The 23,399-nt window shown below is 43.0% G+C and overlaps 1 protein-coding gene across 2 annotated transcripts in view; it reads left to right on the forward strand.

Annotated features, from left to right (window-relative positions):
* Positions 1-18,868, forward strand: part of pald1a (phosphatase domain containing paladin 1a) — a 40,612-nt gene extending 21,744 nt beyond the window's left edge. For both annotated transcript variants that reach the window (XM_062413636.1, XM_062413635.1), the window contains exons 19-20: positions 10,813-10,968; positions 18,095-18,868. In XM_062413636.1, coding sequence (XP_062269620.1) covers positions 10,813-10,968; positions 18,095-18,244 — 306 coding nt within the window. In that variant the 3' untranslated portion in view covers positions 18,245-18,868. The remainder of the gene's footprint in view (positions 1-10,812; positions 10,969-18,094) is intronic.
* The last annotated feature ends 4,531 nt before the right edge of the window (positions 18,869-23,399 follow it).

The following is a 23,399-nucleotide window of genomic DNA, read 5'->3' on the forward strand; positions in this document are numbered from 1 at the left end:
GTATGTTTTGAATCAGGTTGGGAAATTCTTCACCTTCCTTAGAATCCAGTTAAGAGCAACATTTAAAATGCGCAACATAAAAATATTGCAAACATATCTCATTATAATGCAATACAAGACTGTAATACCTCACCTTGTTGTTCTTTACAATGTATGGTAACAACATCTGAATCTAAATGTTTGTTTTCACCTTTTTCTATTGCTACAGAAAAATGTTCAGTTAGATCCGCTTGTTTCACATCAACAAACCACACGGTTTCTTCTCACCACCCGTTGTCATTATCATTCTAGCCCACTAATGCCAAGAAAAATACAGTGTTGTGCGAGCTGGCAGCTGTTGCTCGTATATTTGTGTGTCCAGCTCACAATAACAATGAGCTGTTAGGCGGCTGAATGATACACGTAGCAGCAGGGAGTCCTTTGATTGCAGGGAGTTGTTTGACTCAGTTATAATCAAAGGTGTTGGAGGCTGGGTCATTTAAAAAGCACGAGATAACAAGTACCTTGAATAAGTTTAAAATCAGCTTCTCTAATTGTTAAAAATGGAATTAATACAGTAATCTTCATCCTTACAAATGAAAAGTTGCAGAAGGATTCAGATGCATTGTTTGCGGTGGCTTTGCTAATGTTAGCAAACTTAAGGTTCTATATCAAACTTAAGGTTGGTAGCAATTGTGTTAACAGGAATATAAGCTGTTATCAGACAAGTACTCAATGTCCGGACATTTGTGTCCCCAAATTATCCCAACATTGTCTTTCACGTATGAAGAAAGCAGCAGGAGATCCACGGGACAACTGGACAACATCTATAAAAAATGACAATCCTACTATCATGCTAAATGTTAATCTACATTAAAAAAATATATTAGAAAGTGTGCTACCATAAGCTTCTGTTTTATTCCAAAACAGTTACTGCTGCACCAGCAAAACCAGTAAAAACGCTTTTTATTGCTTAAGAAAATTAAGGGTTGTTATTTCTCACTTTTCTCACATTCTTTCCTCTGAGGAAAAGAGATATTTTATATAAGTAAAAGTATTAATACCCCAGTTTATAAATACTCCATTACAAGTGAAAACCTTGCACTCAAAAGCCTTTGCTGTCATCGTAATTTTGGCTGTTTATTTCACTTTTCAAGCTCTCATGCGCTCACTCTCTGCATGTTGACCAGTTTAGGAATTGTTATGTTTGCCTTCTACTCTTGTCCCCTTTTACCCTGAATAACTGCGCTGCCCTGGCCTGCCCTTTGCCCTGACCTCCCTCCTGTCCCCCACCTCCCTCTTAACCACTGGCCCCATAGCAGCGCTCCAGAACTGTCTGGGCGCTGCACAGAGGGGTTGCCATTTCCTGCCCCCACACACTAAACCTGTCATTGCCCGAGGCCCACAGACCAGGAATAACTGCTTCCAAAACCATGCACAAGTGTTTAAGCATGCCCCCAGTGGCTGTGGTCATGCTATCCCTTGGATCCTGCTAAGCCCCCAAATCATTTCACCAGCTAAAGGTGCACCTTCTTTGTCTAAGATTTCGCACCAGCCATCTACTGGCAATGAAACAGATGCCTAGGGGAATACAATCCCGGTGGTGAAGTGACTTAAATGCCAGCCATGTGGAATATGCAGGAGTCGTGACTGGGCCGGGTCGCTCCAGGAATCACACTTTCAGTAATGCCCCGGCGAGTAGGCTGTGTTTCATACTTGAGGACAGTTAAGGAACAGATGAATCCGGTGTTAATGACGCCATAACTGCTCCCAGAGTGCCAACAACTCTTACAGACAGAAAGGAACATTCAGAGCTACCTCGTCAAATGACCTTTACTCTTCCAGTACCAAGTACAACACGGTATCTTTTCCGCATTCGGGAATCAAATCATTATAATAACACAGATTGTACACAACCCGGGTGTTTTAAATTCTGATAAATACTGCATGGCACAAGTTATTTGTGAGTACGAAAGTGGTTCATGGCCAAAACGCATTCCATAGATTGACGCAGGCAGCTGCTCAGGTGGTGAAATCCATGTGTTGCTGTTTCCGTGACTCAAATGCTAGACAGGCTTATTCAAAGTGAAGTCTATATGCATGCTAGGAGCCCTGGCTCTATATCATTAGAATTAGTTCCATGTTTGCTTAAGCTGCACTTTACCTCAGGTGGACTTGCGCTGGGCCGTGCTTTACTGTAATCCTAATGTCAAGAGACGATTATCATAGATTTTGCAGCCAGTTAGTTCATAATAATGTTAATATACATATATAATAGCGTTTTGGTACAACTTAAGAGCATGGTGTCTGTTTTAAGCAATCTGTGTGCTAACATTTGTTGCCATTGAGTGTTAGTGTTATGCTAGAGCGAGTTTTTCCACTGGCATCCAGGAATATCTGTACCTAATTCCATGGCAATACATCCATAGCTATTTCAAGAATTTTCCAGGGGGAATCAAAGCGTTTCACCAAGCTGCTCTTCACAAAAGACCTGGTGCCTTCTCAAGATAAAATTCAACTTTCAATACATTGGCTGAATTTCAACCACAGGCATCGATTCGAAATGTAATTTGTGGCCAAGAGTACAAATTTGATGAGAAGATTTCTGGTGGGTTTTTGAAATATTGAGTGTCTGATTATGTGTAGCTCGCAGACATACCACTTAAATTCCCCAGAGTCAGAAATATTTTGATAGGTCGGTAAATGATTGATACACAGCTGGAGTTTCGCCGTGTCTCTGTTGCCAGGCATGTGCACGTACAGAATGTACCATAATGCTTGTGGTTAATGTGGGCAGATATTCCAGTCTCTGTGTAGGCTAAGTTGATGAGCCCCGTCTCCTCCTGTGGCTGTGGCTTTTTCTAATCCAAAAGCCTATTAACCATTTTTATACTGTACATTCCTTTTTTCAATTCCCCACGTTGGATTATTTTCAGGGCTTATTTGTCTTTCATTTAATGTGTTAGAGTATTATTTTCTTATTTTTGTGTCGCATAATATATTCAAGGAAAGGTGAATCTGTGTTTGGTTAGACATCGGGACTGATTAGCTGATGGCAGATCGGCGTATATACACTATGTAATTGACACAATTTGCCCCTAAACTCCACCTCAACCTCGACTTCATGATTCAATCAGCGTCGTGTGGCTGAGCAACTGGAAAAAGGCCGACAGAGGATTGGAATCTGTAGAAGCCATTAACATAAAGGCATCTCCGTCCCCTCCTCTCGCTGGCTGCTACACGTCTTCACTGCCCCTCATGAAAAAGGAGGTCTGTGCACGATCTCATCCATGAAGATCAGCTTGAAACTAGATCATATTAACATAAATATAACTTGCGTTGCTACTGGCCAAACTGGCAGATAGCAGACAGGGTGGGTGAATGTACACATGCTGGTTGGGTGCGTGCAACCCCCTAGGAATATGTAAGAAATATGTTGCTTTGACTCTAACACACTAGGCATCTGGCCTATCATCAAAGAAGATTACTAAGAGATTTGATAAAATACAACTCCAGGTTAATAGTTTCAATCATAATATATGTCACAGCAAAATTTAAATATAATGTGTGAGGAAAAAAATCTTAAAATGAAGACTGCAGCTCTTAACACTGCAGAAAAACGGCTCCATTATTAATAAGCTGTAAACAAAATTTTCCAGGTACAAAGGTCAACTCTATTATAGCACTCTACATTTTAAAAGGAGAAAAGAAATGTCAAATTACTTCCTGCGAAATGAAATTAGAGGAGACAATTTGAAGTTTCAAACAAGATGAGCTGCTCTCTACATAAGTGTGTTATTACTCAGGTTATTACTCAGGTTTAACATGGGTTTATATTATAATGATTAAAGCTACTAGAACGTGGGAGCCACCAGGTTACTTTTAGTCTTAGTGTCATCAGAGGAAAGAAATTAATACGAAGGTAAAAACTACAATGGGTCTACTAATAAATCTACAGGTTTCATTTTTGAAATCTATTGTGTTTATGTTTGGTGGTGGTACATAAAGACAATTTTTATCTTCAAGCATTTTTTCTTACTGCTTTCTCACTTAAAAAAAGGAAATATTTAATACACATTCTTATTAAGTTATAAACTCTCAAAAGTCTATAACTTGGCTTCTTTAGTGCCAAGGTCATCCTGGATGGAGAGCAGTATTAGAGATTGCAGTTGGGCCCTGGTTCGGTTCCACTTAATGAACCTACCTAAAACCAGCGTGTACTGTAAACTTGACTTTGAGTTGTCTGTTCACGGAGTCGGGGAGCCATGTGTAGGCTGCCTGTCCACTCCAGACAGGTTGGGGTTTAGTTTAGGATTTGGGTGGGAGGTGTTCTCGTAGAATCTGATGAATGGCTGCTTGTGCAAACCTGGGTGGGAAGGGCCAATATGGATTGGCCTTTTTACCTCGGCAAACCCATCAGAAGGTAATTGGCACCATATGTCAAGCAGACGGACCGCTCCATACTGTGCACGTCTCACATGCAGCCCTCACCCACAGAAGCCCACAGAAAGGCTTGACCCTCAACCATTTAGGGATCAAACTGTGGGGCTCCATTCAATATTACTTTTCTCCATGGATAAGCCATACTTAATTGTTTTTTAAAAAATATGAATATCCTACATTTAATAAAAACATCTAGCTTGTACAGTACAGTTTGTCTAAGGCACGTTGTTTTTATTTTACTGATTTTGCTTCAGCTTTTACTTAATGTCCTTAAATCACAACGCTCCTGTTGGTATGAATTTTTATCGTTATTGTCACAATTAGTTTTTATTAAGAGGTGACAGCGCTCAGTGTTTGTGAGGCTCAGCTTTGTGGAAAGATGCTGAGTGACAGAGAGTGGGTGTTCTCACTCTCTTTTGTTCTAATTCACAAGCGACCAGAGGTCTGACCTTAAGCTACAGCATCTGCTGCTGAGTAAACAAGCTCTGCTGGCAGTGAAGTCAGATTAATACCAATGGTCCCGGACACACAGCAAAAACTACAGGGATGGAATATGGGCCGTCCCAGTACACCGGCACTCGCCAAGCGACATATTGATTTAGATGCTTCAGACAAACATTAGGATCAGAAAAAAAAACTGACTTACTCCTTCAGAGCCTCCGGTCTGGATTTTACTTTCTAAATGGTCTGATGTTTCTGTCACTGCCTTATTAAAGTAAGCGCCAAGAGATGTCGTCGCTGTCAATGCTTGGAAAATACGTGGAAAATAGCTTCAAATGAATTCACCCGTAGGGACTGGCACCTCTACATTGGCGTTATATCTATTTTTTTCAGCCCTGGAGGTTGTCCTTTTGATTGACTGCAAGAGATGGACAGAAATTGCCAGTGCCCTCAAACACCCTGGTGATCAAAATGTCAGTGATTTGATGAATCAATAGCACTGGCCAGCCGAATTGACTGACGTGTGTATGTGGAGAGGCTTTCACAGCACTAACTCGTTATTTCAAGCTAGTGGACTTTGTGAATGTAACCATGACCACATGACAACATTCATCACAGTATTTCATAATACACCTGCGGGGCTGTGGCACCTGTCCAGATATCGCATGTAGTTGTTTCTGCAGAGTAACGAGTTTTTACATCATGCAAGTCAAATCTAAAAATAGACTAAAACTTTCACTGCCTGCACCATCTCCACTTTCAAAAAGAATACGAGGGAGGAAGAATAAAGCCGATTATTTCCATGTCGATGTCGAAACAAATCTGCATTGTAAATCACAGGGATTATTTCCACGAACTTCCAAATCCGCCGATAAATAAAACTAAGAGCTTGAACGCCGCTCTCTGACGCGCTAACCCTGGCTCACGAGTCATTTCACACATGGCGTCCAAATGCTCCTCCACCGCTTGTGATCGAATCTCAGCCCCCTACCCTAAATACGGACGTCATGTCTGTTTGGAAAAGACCAAATTGTGTTGTTTTTAGCCAGTCCTGCAATACAGATGTGTGTGTGAGTGAGGGAGAGAGGAGGAGGGGGAGTTGTAAGGGAGTCAACACACTGCGTGAAGTTCTACTAGGTAATTGGATTCCACTCATTTGAAAGTGGGTCAGTGGTCGTCCCCTGGGCAGGTGGTCCTTAGTGTGACCCAGACTATGGCCACAACTGTCCCAGACCACCTCCTAATGCGGTCTGAGTGATTGGATCTCAAATGCGTCCTGGATGCGTTCACACAAGGGATGGACTGGGACTGGATTATTGGCCCAAAAATTCAGATTCATATCTATTTTGCCCGGTCAATGCTAGTGCGAGCAAAGCCAAGGCACCACAATTATATTTTTGCTGCCAGCCTCACTTTATGTCAGAGTACTTGCCCGTGCACAATCAAAGACGGCACACGATGCCCTTGGGGTGACTTACCTGGCGAGAGGTGATACCACCATGTCTGTCCTATATTGTAGGAAGCTAGAGGCAAGGAAATGGTTTACTTGGTTTATAATAAAGACTGGAAATGGAGGGAGTGTAGCCAACCTCAGGCTACCAACACCTCTGAGACTCAGGTTATATCTCGTTTCTTTAGTCTCTGCAGAAACCGAAGAGTAAAAATGGTAAGTTGTGGTTTTCCTCTTCCTGTGGAGAGGTGTTCACAACTCTTGGCCAAGAAGCACTTCAGCACAACAACCGCCAATAAAACCGCAACTTGTTTTCAAACAATGCAACTTGTTGGTTTTTTATGGATAAACAAGTGTGTTGTAAAATGTTAATTACTGAAGTTTAGAGGTGTGGGTAGGTGTTCATCTTTTTTATACTTTTGGACAGACCCATGCTAGCGGTTTCTTTCTGCCTTCAGTCTTTTAGCTTCTTAGGGAGGGTTCTACGTTTTGGCAGATACACATTTAGACGTTGAAGCAGAACCACTCATGGTCATTGAATAACAAGTAAACTCACTCCATAGATGTGAAACTCACCTGCTCATATATGTCAGTTTGTGGTCTTTACCAGACCAGTTACCATGACCAAAAGATTGAAAGCTGATATAAAGAGTTTATTCTTTGTTGTTAATCTTAGCGGAATGTAGCCTGTGGCTGTAATTTTCTAACTCAACCTGACTGAGCCTGAGAGAAAAGTAACCATGCCCGACCTAAGAAACATTTAAAAACTTAAAAGGCATCCGTACTCATGTAGGGCCCCCCTGCTCCCTTTCGCCTGGGCCCACTTAATCTCTTGAAACACTCTTGTCTCTTTGTATACACGCAATCTAATGACAGTGATTTGGTTATGATTTATTACCTTGAATGGTAAATTAGCATTGGATATGTACAATGAATGCTTTGATGTCACAGGACTGCGGCTTTTTAATCTGAAGGGCTTGTGTTGAGGGAAAAGTTAATTTCAAGGAAGGTTTTTCCATCCCTGCGTCTAACAGAAGGTCGACTCTCGTGAACTTGTGTGCCGTGGCGCTGCCTCCACTTTTTCCTCAAAGTCTTTTTCTTTTTATTTCATATTGTCCTCGCTCGAAGCTCTGCGCAGCCAGCCAGCATTCCTGGACTCTCAACAATGGTATGCGGTCTGTGTTTGGGCAGCCCCCCCCCTCCCCGTACCACTCAGGACCGAGCAGAGCCGAGTGGCTTCATTATTACACCTCAGCAGCTGGCTGGATAATGGTATTCACCTTTGATAATGAAGAAGGTCGGACCAGTCATCTACTTTGTGTCTGAAAGCCAGGCGGCATAAGATAATTCTTTGTCTGCAACTTCACCAACACAGCAGAAACTTTCCCTTATTTTATTTTTAAGTTTGGAGAAAAAACACATTGATTTTCAAAGGTTTAAAATTCTTTTGGCAACATGTGCTGTTTTTTTTGCTCTTGTTCCAAAGGTGATTATAATTATTAGCACAGTACAGAATGGTACAAAAGAATTGTAATCCATGCAAATCCAGCGCATTCAAGGCTGTCTCTACATGGAATGGAAGAAATTTGCTCTGCTTCTGCACCACATCTTCCCCAACATTGTTTTCTGAAGGAATTTCTGAGAGTGCACGAGAGGCCGCTCAACCACACACATGGCTTAGTCGATGTTGACAGACAGAAGGCCACCGCAGAAATGGGGTTCGGCAGATTTTAGAGGTGTGAATTATGTAATCATTGCAAACTGATCTGAGTGTGTGTGAAAGTGAGAGTGAGAGAGAGAGAGAGGGAGAGCTCAGTCTTCGGCTGTGGCTTGTGCAAAGATAGCTGCCAGGCTTTGGCACTGTGGACTTTCAGGCTAAGAGATGAAATGCTGAAAGACCCCTGGGGGTGCAGGGCGCAAAGGGAGATCGGGTTCACCGGCGTTTTCCCTGCCTTTCCGCTGTGGTCGATGTTAACTGAAGAGATTGAGACAAGTTAGGGGTGTGTGTGGTTCCTTTCCCCCTCTGTGCCCTGGCAGAGTTGACGGACAACAGACAGCACATCCATTGTTTGCCTAGGTAGTGGTAGTTTCTCCTCCACTCCGCTGCAGTTGCTTGGAAAACTGGGATCCGACCACAGCTGTTTGGGAATGGACAGGAAGCACCATTTACCCCCCCCCCCCCCCCCTCTGTTGCGTCATTCAGCCCTGGAATGATTGTATTATGCTGCAATGTGCACATTTCAAATTACCTTGAGTGCTAGGCCACCTACTCCGCAAGCTTTAATTCTTTTTTCTGTGGCAGTCTCTGGCCTTTAATGTACTTCCTTTACATGCGATAAGCTGTCAGTAGATCACCTTTGATTCTGCTTTAACCTTTAAAAACAGCTGGATGTCAGGCCCTGTCAATTGATGCCTGGAGTGCTCAAGGCTCGAAGCAGTTTGGAATAGAGAAGGAAAAAATAATATGGAGAATATCTCGACACCTATGACTCACATTGATAATAAACGTCCTGCTCTCACCTTAGTGCTGCTTCAGATATACGGATGTAGTTTGACCTTTTCATTATGTTTCTGTACAGGCAAATTACTTATATTTTTTTTATAGCAACAAATTACTAAACTATCTTAAGGCACTGTGAGAATGAGCACTGTGACAGAAGCCAGTCCTCAGGTGAACTTGCACTTGAAGGGTGTTCTGTTGTTCCACAGTGTGGTGGAAATCAAAGGTTCAGTGGATCGATAAAAGAACGCCTCACTTCACTCTTCAATCAAATTTCCGGGCACACACCTGTCTGGGTTGCAAGCGCTAAGCGAGGTGGTGAAGTCTACTCCGTGTGCAGTCGCCTATTATCCAGTTAAGCCTGTTCCCCTCTAAACTGCATGATTCTCTGCAGGTCACACCGCGACAGAACGTGCCACCCACCACAAAAAGCTAATTCACAACCTTTGGGAAACACTAAATGGGTGTCCTCAGCAGATGAAAGAGGAGAAGAGATGAAATAGTACGATAGGGTCAAAGTCACAGCGACCGTACAAATCTATGTTTTTGGTCTCGTTGGTCACGCAGCATCTCGGGAACACCTTGAGTGATCTTTTTCAAATCTGGAACATCTTTTCACCTCGGGTCACAGCCGTCCCACAGAACGTGTTTTTGGCTTCTTGAACGTGATGTTCCAAGTCTGCCTCAGTGAATTTCAAAAAATTGTCACTCGGACTCAAAGTGGAACAGATTGTGTTTCATTGGTCAAGGTCTGAGTCTCCAAAGAAAATTATGTAGATTCCAAGTGCACTGGTACTTTGTGTATGTGTGTGTGTATTGTAATGGGCAGATCGGTCAAAGCTTTGGGCACAGGACTCAAATTGTGTTTGCTACCCAGTTTGCACTTTAGAGGACATGGACCCTTCGTTGGTGGAGCTGATGGCCTAAGGGCGACTAATATTATGACGGTGCTAAGCGTAAACAATGTCCATGCAGGCAGGGGGGGAGGTGGGGATTAGGATGTAGGAGAACCACAGAGCAGGAATGAGAATGTTACATAAGCTGAAAACAACTCTCATCTCAGCGGCCACACACATCTTCAAACGCGGCCTGTCACTGTACGATTAATGCAACAAAATAAGGGGGTGACTAAGCTAGAGTGCTTGATTGTTTTTGCACAATAGGACATGATTTGCTTCAAAATGAATGGGTTGTCATGTTGTTGTTATGCTGCCGGGCCATTTTATACATTAGTTAATTAGCAGCAACAGATGTCAGTGCAGTGTGCTGGAGGTTTAGGTCGTGCACTTTTCAAGGGATTCGTTTTTGGATTAGTCTCAGGAAACACATTCATGCGTTATTTCTCTGTCAATTGCTGCACTCAAATCGAACGGAGCAATGTCACACCGTCCCTCGCTCACATTTCTTGTCTGTCCTTGTTTGTTTTCTTGCGAATAAAACATTTTCCATTATTTACGTTTGATTTAGATACAGATAAGCTGCTTCTCCTGAAAAGGTCCATTACGGAAGAGCGCAAATACACGAATGTCAGTTGCACAGTAAATTGTCTGGGGTTATTCCCCAATCAACGCAAATCACAAATGTCATCACATGTCCATATGAGACAGAAAAACTGTTTAAAATAATACAACTGTCTCTGGACTGAAGAAAATGGGCCTGTAATGATCAGGGCAGACCCCGGTGTGGATGTGCGGTAAATATGAAGTTTTGCTGTGGTTGTGAACACGTCTGACCTTGAAAACCCTCTGTAGACATATTGTGATGAATAAAATGTAAAGAAAGGCCAAGGTGAACACACACTGCAGGAAGCAGTTGGAAACCTTTTTAACGAGTCACAGTACAAGAGAAGCAGCACATATGCCTGCCCAGTTTCTCATACCCTGCACAGTGTAAACACAATAAAAAGTGACCATGCTGCTGGCAGCTTTTGCTTTATGGTGGGAAAATGTGTTGGGCTCAATTCAAACACCAACAGAGCTTTGTTTACCTGTTTTCTTAGATTAAAAGCGGCAAGACGGAGAAGGAGTGTCAGCAGCTGCTGCTGAGGAGCCTGCAGTGCCTGGAACGCTACATTTACCTCATCCTCTTCAACACATACCTGCATCTAGAGAAGAAAGACTCTTGGCAGCGCTCCTTCACTCTCTGGATGGAACAGGTACAGGATCTTCCTGCTTGACTTCTATAGCCTTCTACTTGTTTTCTATAAACCACTCTCTGAGATGACATTTTTCACAATTACAATTCCATCAGATGTAAGTCTAGATGGAGATAATGAAGTCTATAATGAATCCTTGAATTATGTTTGGAACCAGAATGGCGCCCAGTGAAGCGTGTACCTCACTGAGAAATGATTTGTAGAAAAACGGTCGGGTCTGAAAACAAGTAGAAATATAAGAAAAGCCCCGACAGTGTTGATGGGTCAATAGTTAATGGGAAACAGAAACAGGGAATGACTGACAGTGTTCACACTCAGTCAGTTCACATTGTGAACCGGTTACTATCGCTTTTTATTTAGATTTTCCCTCCAGGAATTTACAAGCTGGTTCAGCTTCCATTGTTGCCTGGTTCTTCACAAGGCCTCGTCTCTGTGTTTGCGTGGGTACATTAATCGTTCGGCCACCTGTGCCCCTACAGTAAAGTGGAGAATTTATGTGCATTCCATACAAATAGCAGTCTGTAAGTGGTACCCAACACACGCACACACACACACACACACACACACACACACACACACACACACACACACACACACACACACACACACACACTGCAATTAAAATGCACTGTATGTTGTAATATGCTAAACCCGCGTGGGGGTTAATTAGCAGTTTGGCAGGTTGTCAAACACATGTGAGGATGCCCAGTTGACGCCGCAGCAGACACAAGCTACATTGTGTTTTTTCCTCTTTCATATACAATTTGTTATAATTAAAAGATATGAGGCTCAGCACAGCTTCTCACTTGTGTTGACTTCAGGCTGAATGATGACATTCTGTCGGTTGTCTAAACGTTTAAGAGAGGATGGAAGTAAACAAGCAAGTTACATTTTGAACTTCAGTCAATTTCAACGCCATTTTCTATTCTTCTTCACGAGCAGACGGCGTAAGGAAGCTGGAATGTTCGGAAATCACATAATGAACATCTCTCGCATTTTTTGTCTTTATTGAGGTGGAATGAACTCCGAGAAAAACACAACGCGGAATTTCAAGATAGACTGGAACAATGGCTGTGAAAACAATTGTCACAGAACTATGTGCGGTCAATCGGTGCATTTTCCTCCTGTTATGAGTAGCAAATATATGCGGTGCATCAGAGTGACTCTAATGGCGCAGTTATGCCATGAGAAAATGCAGGCCTGCACACCGAGGCCAAGGACGCTCCGCCGTGAAGCAGGGAACAGAAAACGCATAATATCATTCGTATACATCTACATAATATCTCCTGGCCAGTGCCCCCGTGCTGTGTAAGAGGACGACAGGTAGACGGGAACTCATTTTTGAGGTTGAATTTATTGGTAAATGGAGAAATAAGAAACAAAAGTTTATCTTTGCTCTAAAAGCTCTCTTAGACTTGAAGCACATTATATAAAGAGTGACCTTCTCCACTCACTGTAAGGAAGTTTAATTAACAACCGACCAGGCTGGAGCCAGAGGTTGACGTCTGGCCACAAACAGTAGCTGATAATCACGTGTGCCGGATACTGGCTGGTGGTGCCCCGGTCACTGCTGTGAAGAACCTGTCACATGAATATCCTGTCTGTTGTACATGGTTAACATATGATGGAGCTGCTGGATGAATTCAATCCAATTTTCCTTAATGACCGGAGGCCTGACATGAAGCTCACAGCGAGCAGACTGCACCTACAGTTGGAGCAAGTCAGTGAGCGCGAGTGAATGTCTGAACTTGCACCCCCGACATTATCTATAAGTTCTTACTTTGCACCCTCTATCTGCTGTATATAATTGCAGTATGTGCGGTACACAGCGAGAAATAGTGAGTCTGGGGCTGGTGGGTGTGAGGTGATGCTTGAGAATTCTCCGTGGCCTTTGTTTCAAACCCCAGGGTTTTGTGATTACATAGCATGACCATTAGGGCGGACATATGCTGTGAATGTATACAGTGTATAAACTTTATAAATACCATAAACGGCTTTGCATCACCGAAGTGCACACTGCTCAAATGTCAGCGTCACGTCCTGCAGCAGCAGCAGCGCTTTGTTTTGTAGTGAACAGCGCAGCCAAGACACCGATTGATTGACAGGCCATCTCTTTGAAGCGCACTTGAAAGTAACTCAATAGCACAGATGAGTGTTGAGCACGGAAAAGACAAATATACCGTACTGCTTCCGGTAGAACTCGATCTGGACGAGCCAGGCTGCGTGTGGTGAGACGGCTGCTGTCTGTTGACATCAGAATAAGGTGTCATCCTGAATAGGTTATTCTGATGGATTTTTGATGCCACGAGCGATTTCTGAAGGAGGAGAGAGAGAGAGCAGGGATGTTAGTCCCAGCTGTGATCGCCAAGGTGTCCGCTTTGTTTATTTCATGCACCTTTTCACTCTGCTGCGGGTGTGTGGATCCTGTGTTGTGTTATTATTATATTATAATTAATAATAATAATGCAAATGTTTTTATATAGCACCTTTTTAAAAACAAAGCAAATAAATAATAATAAAGTCAATAAAACAAGAAGACTGTTGATCTGTTAAACTTCATGTGAGAACACTCCCATCAAACCAATTTACTGCTTAAAGAACATACCACATATATATATATATTTTGTCGCTTTGTGATATACAGAATGTAATACATTTGATAACCCCCCCCCCCCACACTGCCATCAGTGTTACGATGTGTTTACTGGCCCAGTTACACCCGGATCTGGCAGCAGCCCAACCAATCTGACCCAACCAACCCAGAGGCACAATCATTAAGCCTGTCACCAGTGACCGTGGCCGGATCATCAATGACAAGCTGCAACGCCAAAGGCAGCGGTCGAGGGTCACCGCCATCACTGCTTGTGCATTTGAAGCCCTTGTTACACAACCAGCCACATCTGAACCAGTACAGTCTGCCCTGCATCATGCACGGGCTGAGGCATGTGTGTGTCTGCGGGTGTGCATGGACTCATTTGATCTCCACGGCGTATCCAGTCGTGCACAGCGGGAACCGGCTTCCGATCTATTTTTCTCTTTTTTGCTCCTGTTCATTCCGATTTGTAAAACTGCGGATTCCTTTGTTTTGCGTTGATCTGCAGCAGAATCAAAGTTGTTAATTGCCACATAATATATATTTTCAAGTAAATATTGTATCCTACCGCATTGTGTGTACGCTGGACAAATATTGTCCCCGGCGTCATTAGGGCACGTTGCCTCGGGGCCATGTACTGAGATCAGAGCAGAGACATCAGAGGAGTTATTGGAATTGAAATCCATGTTTGCTAATCCAAAACGTGGCCCTTCACACAATGGCAGGACTTGTGTACAGCGCATACCACGGATGCCTGCAGGAGAGGTACCCTATCAGTCACTCCAGCTGTTTTGATATGTGGCACAGAGGCCTCCCTGTCCCCCTGCACCGGCCAAGTATGTGCAGCCTTTGAGATAGCAGATTGTGGGGACAACCAGCGCCTCCTCGCTACTCCGCCGCTGCACCCCCTCCGGCCGGCTAATGAGTTTTACCGCTTGTGATTCCTTGGATCCAGCATGAAATACAAATCCCTGCGTAGGCTTGTCACTGGGCGCCAACAAGTTGAAGGCTTTTTTCTTTCTTTATTTCACTTTGAATTCAGAGATGTGCCCTTGAAGATCTGAATTGTTTTGACTCTTTTATCTGTGTTTTTAACACTATATCTTCATATCTACTTTTAAAACCGGCCAGAGTCATGGCAAGGTTTTCAATTTCTATTATAGATGTATCACAATAACAAAAAAACGAGAATTACACTTGGAAATTGGTGTGCCGATGGCTGTAGTCAGGAAAAGAGGAGGAGATGGGAAAAGGTGTTGCAGTAAATAGACCTAGAGGAAAGGAGGCAAATCATGAGTAAACTATATTTGTAATATTCTAAACATACAGGCCAATTAGTCAGAATGTGCGAGAGGTCATTCTGGAATTTTTGCCTTCACGGATATTGAAAAGAAAGATGGATTTTAGTTGATTAATTAAAAAGAAAGAGAGTCAGTATTCCTCCTCAGTCGAGACCTGAGTGTCTGTGACTGTTTTCAGACTTGTATTTAGACAGCTGGGCTGTGGAGGAGATGAGTCAGGTTAAGTCTCCTGGTAACCAGCGCGAATCCAGAGTTCCTCCTGGGATTAACGTCCACTGACTAATGGTTTCGCTGCTCCCACTCATCCGTTCCCTTGGTAGCTTTCCAGGAAAACATCAAACATGCATGCAGTCAGTTTTTTCAAACACAATGTAAATGACATGAGAAATCATTTGTTGAGAATGAGACACCACACAGGTCGGAGCAAAGGTCTCTAAAGCTGTTTTCAGGCAGGAGCTCTGGACAATGTGCTGAAAATTGTGCTCGGACATTTTGCCGAATATTGTCGGGTTCAGATTTGACGTTGTCCGGAATGTTCAGGTGAGAGTTGGCTCCTTTAGCTGCAGGAGGCAGGATGTGAAGTATGAATTCCTCTGAGGAAAACATGTATTTGTTCATCGGCCATTGTCATCAAAAGCACTCATCTTTTTAAGTTAACATCTTCCTCTGTGTCTTGTAAATGGAAGATATATTTTGCGAGGGGGACTGGAAAGCAAGTTCTCCGAGATTTTTGCAGCAAGCAACATTTTTTTGTTTTCACATACAGCTCCTTTTGGTGAAAATGTGTGGAGTTCAGTGCATCTATCTATCTATTGCAACTTTTGATTTTGCACGGTCAGCGAGTAGGTAATCTAGAGGCCCCGCTGTGGTGCCTTCTATTTATTCCTGCACAAAGCTGGCCAGCTAAGCTATAATCACTGCAGTGGAAGGGGTATCTTGATACTATTATTTTGTTCATTGTTCCAGCATGTCTTCCCCTGAATTCAACCTGAGGGTGCGTTTATAGCCGCACTTCATACAGGATGACCTCACAGCCTCAGGAGTTCAACCACAGTCATACTCTTCGTATTCTTCGTCTAGTTTGAAAGAACGCCTCCATCAAGTCATTCACCCGGATGTTTAAACATTTTCAGACTCTTTGTCTGCCCAAGGAGAGGAGGGAAAAGAGAGGTGAAGTTGGCAAAGCTTTTCCAGCCACGTTACCTCCGCTGAGTCATTCTCCGATTCCCTTCAAGGGTCAAACTTGCCAACAGCTGATGGCGCAGCATCGTTCCGCACTGATTCCAAACAGCGAGACTGAACTTTCCTGCATGCTGCGCCTCGAGGATGAGCTGGAATCCTTTAATATGGCCTGCGATGTGAAAACAAACACATGGATCAACAGAAATTGATAAACGTAAAGAAAGTCAATAAAATGACTTTCTTAACGTCCATCTGGGGCACTTTTGAATTGGCTTATGCGATCTTGTAAAGATTCTGTGGGGCTTGTTTGTGTTTTTTTGTATCGTTTGGCTTTATGGCCAGATGTTCCTGGTTGTCCCTGGTGCTTCCCATCCGCCGCTCCGGAGCAGACCATGAGTCAGCGTGACCCGGTGTTAACTAGAACGCTGAACTATCTCCCCCAAGAGGAAGCTAATCATGTAGCTCTCTGTTCTCATTCATGTAGTAATGACAGAAACAGGGAATAAGATGCACTCTGTCCACGTGTTGGGTCAATGCCCCTTTACAGCACTTAAATAAAATACTGATGGCTAGGGTTTAGGTTAATTTGTGCCTCCTGTGATTGTTCACCACAAACAAAGAGGCTTACACATTAAGGCAATTTACAATTGCATCATTTTTCTATGTTGCACTGTTATCCAAAGCATTTTTAAAAGTCTCCTCCCATGCACCCATTCGCTCACAGACCAGTGTCATGCTCGAGAACACAGGAACAGCCAGAGATCGAACCCTCAACCCTCTGATCAGCTGCCCCTTCAGTTCTTCATGTTTTGGCACAGGCTCTGTTAACCATACTTATTATTTACCTACAAAACAATACACTACAATATGAAACTCCTGTGGGATGATGCGCTTGATTCCTTTCATACTTTCAGCTGCACATGGTGAGAAGTTCTTGCGGCCGCTGTGCAATTTGGAATTTTTTTCCCTTTTCCACGACCAAACTTTCTGCTGTAGTAAGTAAGTGGTGGATTAAGATTTTACACATAAAACACACACGGCTTATTAAAAAAACATCTGCCTCAGTAAAACCTGCTGTTACGTAAGAAACGTCGCCAATATATTACGGGAAAGTGGGATTTGACAATGTAGCTCCTCACTGAAATAGTGATTGAATTGCAATTTTAAGACAACCAGGACCAATCACTTTAATTCACAAAAAATTAAATGGTTGGCTGACGTATGTTTTGGATGCATATGTTGAGTGTATCCTGCTCTCAGTTGCTTTTTCCAGGATTACCAACCCTAGCTTTTATCAACTAATCAATTAAGTCTTTCACAAAGGAGAAATTCTAATATTTTGTTGTTCGAGGATCTCAGATGTGATGATTTATCAATTTTCTGTCCTGGTAAACGGAATCTTTTAGGATTATGGATTCGGTCGGACAACACAATCAATTCCTCGTCTCCTTCTACACTGGGTCCCATGTAATAAGCATGTTGCTCTGTTCTCTGACATTTTATTGATAACACAATTTCTTTTAGTAATTGAAAAAAAGTTTTGCTCCTAGTTTACAACTTAGATGAGTGACATTTTAAAGATGAAGACTTAAATCCAAGCAGCAAAACTTGAAATATTAAATTCTTTATTCTGAAGAATATCTTTAATATCCAAACACTGGCTCCTACACTTCCCACAATGCAACTTTGCAGATTTTTCTTATTCGTAAGACCCTCCTTTCTTTACATACGCTCTCTGCCACTTTAAGTTAACTGGTTATTCCAGGGTTTTTCTTTGTAATATAATGTTTTACATTGTGGTGTTGGTATTTTTATACAAGTGGAATATTTGAATACTTCTTCCACCACTTCCTGTTGAGTCCAAACCCTCAGCAGACTCTTATTGTTCCAGTGCGACAGCTGAAAGTGTCGGAAAACCATCAGATAGCATGTTTCAACCCAGAAAAAGTGGCACTCGAAGCACTCGTGTGGTCATGATGGATCAATTAAAAAAGAAAACTTGGCCGGCTGTGTCGCATTTTCATTAACATCTCGTGTATTTCCGTGGTAGGTGGCTGCCAGGGCCGGAGTTTATGACATCCTCAACCAGCTGGCCTTCTCCGAGTTCGAGAACCCGAGGGACTCGCAGCTGGCCCGACTGCGCTGCCGCTGGCAACGGCAAAACATTCACTCACTTCCTTTCCGAGGGGAGTTCATCTGAGAGAGGATCACTGCGAAGGCACCAGAGCAGCACTGTGCTTTTCAGAATAAAAGACATTTTTACAGTCACATTGTCACAACTTCTATATTTACCCCTGTGTCAATGCATATCTTTATTTCATCTATTGTTTGTTTTGCTGTTCCTTTCTTGTTAAACGTTTTTAGGCTGTTACTTTTAGTGCCTTTTTTTCAATGCTAGATCATAGACTTGACTAATATTTATGTCACTTTTTTCAAATCAACTTTATAATGAGTTTGTTTTTTTCACACGTTTGAAGGCGAGAGGGACTTTTTGAACTTCTGTTTTACCGAGACAACAGATTAGGTTGTTGTGGAGGACAGGAGCAAGCTCCGTATGTCACACCTGCTTTTTGTGGTCTGATATCTTTCTTGAAACCTGTTCTCTTCTTTGTCCGACCTGATTTCAAATATGTTTTCAAGACAACCACTCTGTGTACATACGAACAGTTGTTTTTCGTGTCCTTGAGTTTGTTTTGTCCCAGTAAGACAACAGAAATGAGTCAGTCTGTGGTTCCTGTTTCTTTGATTTCTCATGTGTCAGGTACTAACAATGCAGCATGTCAGGAACGTTTTATGTAAGTTTGATTCTCCTTTAAAGCTGTTAAGTGTTCACAGTTCTAACTGAACAGAATAATACACCTTTTCCTGAGATTCCTTTCAAGTCATATCCTTCCTACATTAAATCCTACATTACCCACAATGCAACCTGACTGCTCAGAGCTCTGTGAGACATTCAGGTGCTCACTAGTGCTCCCAAAAACCTGCAATCAAACTTGATGTGTAAAAAAAACTAGAGTTCTTTTTTTAATCAGCCCGGCTCTCGCAGACTTTACTTCTGTAAATGGGACATCACCAATGCATCAGCCTGAATCAAATTATACATCTGACTGTAAAAATGAATAGCTGCAAAAGGCCAAGGCTGCAAATACCTGACTTAAAGAAAACAGTTGGTGTTAATTGATGATTACGTGATAAAGTAACCCTTTATATAAAGGGTATATATATGAAGGGCAAAGCTGCATGATTAACTGTAAAGGACAATAAGTTATATTGTCATTGTATTGTCAGACAAGCAAGGCAGCGGGAGGAACATTGCTTATATATCACACGTGCCGGTTTATTTTACTGGGCAGTATTTCTTTTTTACAAGTCCTAACTTTTCTATTTTTTTTTAATCATTTTTTGTTATGCTAGTAACTTGTAGCTTCATGTCTACTGTACAAACAGAATGAATCCTGCCTTAAAACCAGAAGCCATTCAGATTTCTTAATTTCATCACATCATTTTCACTGTACATAACTGATCCCGACTAATAGAGCAAAAAGATTCTGATGATTTTAAATGAAATTGAAGTTGAAATGTTTTTTTTTTAAATGTTTTATAGACTCATGTGCTGGTTGTATTAACACCTTCATGTCTTAGCTATCCTCTTAATTTAATTTTTTTTTTTTTTTTTTTAAACAGAGGAACTCAACTCAATGTTTAATCTTTTAATCCCTGTATCTGCTGGTTTTTTTTTCTGATTTTGGGTGCAGGGGGGGTAAAATAAAATAATTTGAATAGTTATAACAGCCCGTGTCTGCTTTTGGTATCATTTCATTTTATATGGAGGAAAATAAAACTGATCCATCTGTGTCAAGGATTTGGATTTTGAAGTGTGGGCGGGTCGACTGTGGATATTTTGCACACAGGCCTCCCCTGTGCACTGTTTCATTGAAGTTTCCGATTCAGCGACCGAGCCCAAATAATTGTCTTTTCCCTCCTCTGCTTCCTTTCTTTTCCCTCCTTATCTCCACATCTTCTCTTTTTGCTCCACTGCTGAGGAGCGCTCGCATATCTGGACGCTCTCGCTGTCTCGGAGAGCGGAGGAGTTCATGAACATCAGGCAGCTTACACTTGCACCCAAAACAGATAATTCATTGTTTGGGCCGAGATCTTCACGTGTTCCATGCAGAGTAATAAAGAGCTTAGGCAGATCAAACGACTAATCTGAGTTGCCTTTTGATGTGGACAGGTAACGTCTTAATTAAAAAGAGAAAGAAGGTCACTCTTGTCAAGAATGGCGGCCTGTGTGGGGATTAAAACCCACCGGCGGGGGACATCAGTGAAGCTCACTTGGCTTCGGCGGCCCCGCTTTGAAAGACTGATATCCCAGATCACTTCCCGTCTTGTAAGTGCACAGCAGGCTTATCTCGAGGAGCGCGGAAGTTGTTAGGATTTTATCACACCACGGCCTATCCTGGATTATTGTAAATGGAAACCAAGTGGTCCGGATTGAACAGGACCTTTTTGTAGTTAGCTGCACTTGTTTCCTTTCGGCATCGTCTCGGTTTATGCGCGGCTTTATCTGTCGCTTTTTACGGGACTGACGGTACCTGTGAGATATGTTAGGTCAATTCATATGATGTGTGTTTGTGAATTTCTACCAACTCCACCGACGTAGACAAATCGCTTAAAACAACATGCGGATATGGAGACGGGCTATTCGGTTGCAGCATGTGGCCAACTTGACTCCGGGTCAAGATAAGCCCAGGACATGAGGACCATGCTTGGATGATATAGTGGCCCCTCGCCTTTGAAATCCCTTCCAAGCTCGCAGAGATACTCCCCAATGTGAAACTCAAGCTAGCGGTTCTGAAGGATCCCGAGATTACGGCGGACAAAGAGCGGCATTGAGAGGTGAGCGCCGGGAGGGGAAGTAATGAACTTCATGTGAAAAGCTTCCCTCTGCAGATGAGAGAGAGAGAGAGAGAGAGAGAGAGAGAGCTGCTCTGGGGAGACGGCACGGTGCCGGAGTCGAGGGGGTCTGCACGGGTGCACCAGCGTCCTCTCTGTGATTGTCCCTTTCTGGATAAAGGCACCATTACAGACACCTCCGAGACTAATTTGTGCTCTCAGCCCTCTCTGGGATTTGATCAATAATAGCAAGATGGTGAAAGGGATTTGTAGGAATCTTCAGCGAACCTGTGTTGGAAAATAAGCATGGACCTTCATTTACAAGGGGAAGTAATACACAATCTCTAATAGGCCAGGTATTACACACTCCACTGAGCAAGGTAATGAAAAGTCTCTGCAGGCAGGATGAGAAAGAAACTGATTGAACTAATAGAGAACTTTTAACTTTTAAGATTAAGTCCTGAAGTGCATGATTAATAAAATCCGACATCCTTCATTCAACAGGACATTAGTCACATTTCTGCTAAATACACATTGTGATAGTTGATTTACAGAGGGTTAGGGTTAGGGAGACCGTGATGTTTTGGATGGATTGACCGTGCTCGATATCCGAATTATGATCCGCAGTTCTTTGTTTTGCAGGTATTCGCTCATAAACTGAGGTTTTAACAACAAAACAACAGTCAATGTTTAAAGTATTTATACAATCAGATGACACCACGATCCACAATCCACTATCGGGATCCACAACCACAATCCACAATGATCACGATCTCTGATTCGTGATCCGCCATCATGAGCTATGATCCATGATCAGAATCTACGATCCACCAGCATGCGGTACCGTGGTCCTGGATCTGCAAATCATAAAGCACAGGGAAGAAGTCAGTAAAATGTCCGGTGTCTTGTGTTGTTTTCTTTTACTGCAATTACATGACACACATTTGATTTGACCCTTTGGAAAATACAGGACTTTGCTTTCTTGCTGGGAGCTTGATGAGAAAATTGAAGCAACCCTGGTTCCTGTTGAGTTGATGTGAAGCCAGAGCCAGGAGACGTTATCTTTTCTTAGCAGAAAGGGCGGAAGCAGCGGGGGTAAGTGTAAGACCAACGATTTGAAGGATGAATTTGTGCAGTGGTTTTCTAATAAGCCACTTGAGAGCCTCACCGTGATGACAGGACTGACTCTCGGCAACAAAGCCGAAAAATCACCTTGAATAAAACGCTGAACCGTTCAATTAACTCTCCTCTCAATTCAATAAATATTTAATGAAAAGGCGCTGAGTCATTCTCTGGGATAGACACTGATTAAACAAACAAAATCCTCTTTGGTGGAAGCGACAAAGTAAAAACCTTGAATACCCCACATACAAAGTGACACGTACACACACATCGCTGCAGTAGAAAAGACTTCCGAGCACACTCATTACTGTGTAAGTCCATTTTCTTAAGGGAGGTCAAGTGAGACTCATCATGTCTGACTGGGGTCATAACTCAGGACTCATTCTGAAAGCCTTCCCTGCATTTACACAGCGCAGAGCACCATAATATCAACTCCTCCGAGTCGCTGCTTTGTAACTTGGCAAGAGCTGGAGCCGCTCTTCCCTCAAGCTGCCGGGCAGACGAGCAGCTGCTTTGCATCTCCCCGCATCTTGGAGATGAAAAGTCGCATATTTTCCCAGCACGCTGGCATGGCTAGACCACATTACAGCACACACTGAGGCATCCGCAGGCCTGCACGCTGTACTGTAATGTCTCCCCGCTGCTGGAGACACAGGGGAAGGAGCTATATTCTCTGCAGCTTCACCCCCTCACAGGCTGGACTGACTACTGTTCGGCAGATTACAACGTGTCACTGTGATTCAAATAGCCCCCCCCCCCCCCCCCCCCCTTGTCTCTGTGAAGCACGAGACTGGAAGAGAACAAAGAGTTTAATATTTTTCGCTTATTTATACGTCTATAAATCACATTTCTGACTTTCTGGTGGGAACATCTGCGGCCGGCTCCCGAGACGTTCGGCAGCCGAGTCCGATCCGAAGCGAGGGCCCGTTCGAGTGTTTGCTCCTCAGGACAGAGTGTTCTAATGCGAGCGCTGTAGTAGAAAATTGTTCTGGTGTGCGGACTCAACCACAGACTGTGAGTGGAGCTATTCATTTCAGAGGGGGGGAAAAACAAGGCTTCTAATTGAATACTATATTGTGGAATTTCATCCTGGCCTTTTTGGACGCACGTGAAAACAGCTCCAAAACAGTATGGATGGAAAAAGAGCATAAAACTTCTTACAAGGCAGTTAATGGTTTCCATCTCTTAATGCTGTGGTTAACTTTCCGTCGCTTATTAACGCACAACTCGGGATCACAGTCCAGAGCTCCCATTGGCGCCCCTGTCGAGGGGGGGGGCCGACTGCATAAAACCCACACCTGCTCCACATTGTCCATCCTGGGAGCGTGGAGGTAATT

The sequence above is a fragment of the Platichthys flesus genome, chromosome 20, assembly GCF_949316205.1.
Source record: "Platichthys flesus chromosome 20, fPlaFle2.1, whole genome shotgun sequence".
In the NCBI taxonomy this organism is placed as follows: Eukaryota; Metazoa; Chordata; class Actinopteri; order Pleuronectiformes; family Pleuronectidae; genus Platichthys; species Platichthys flesus.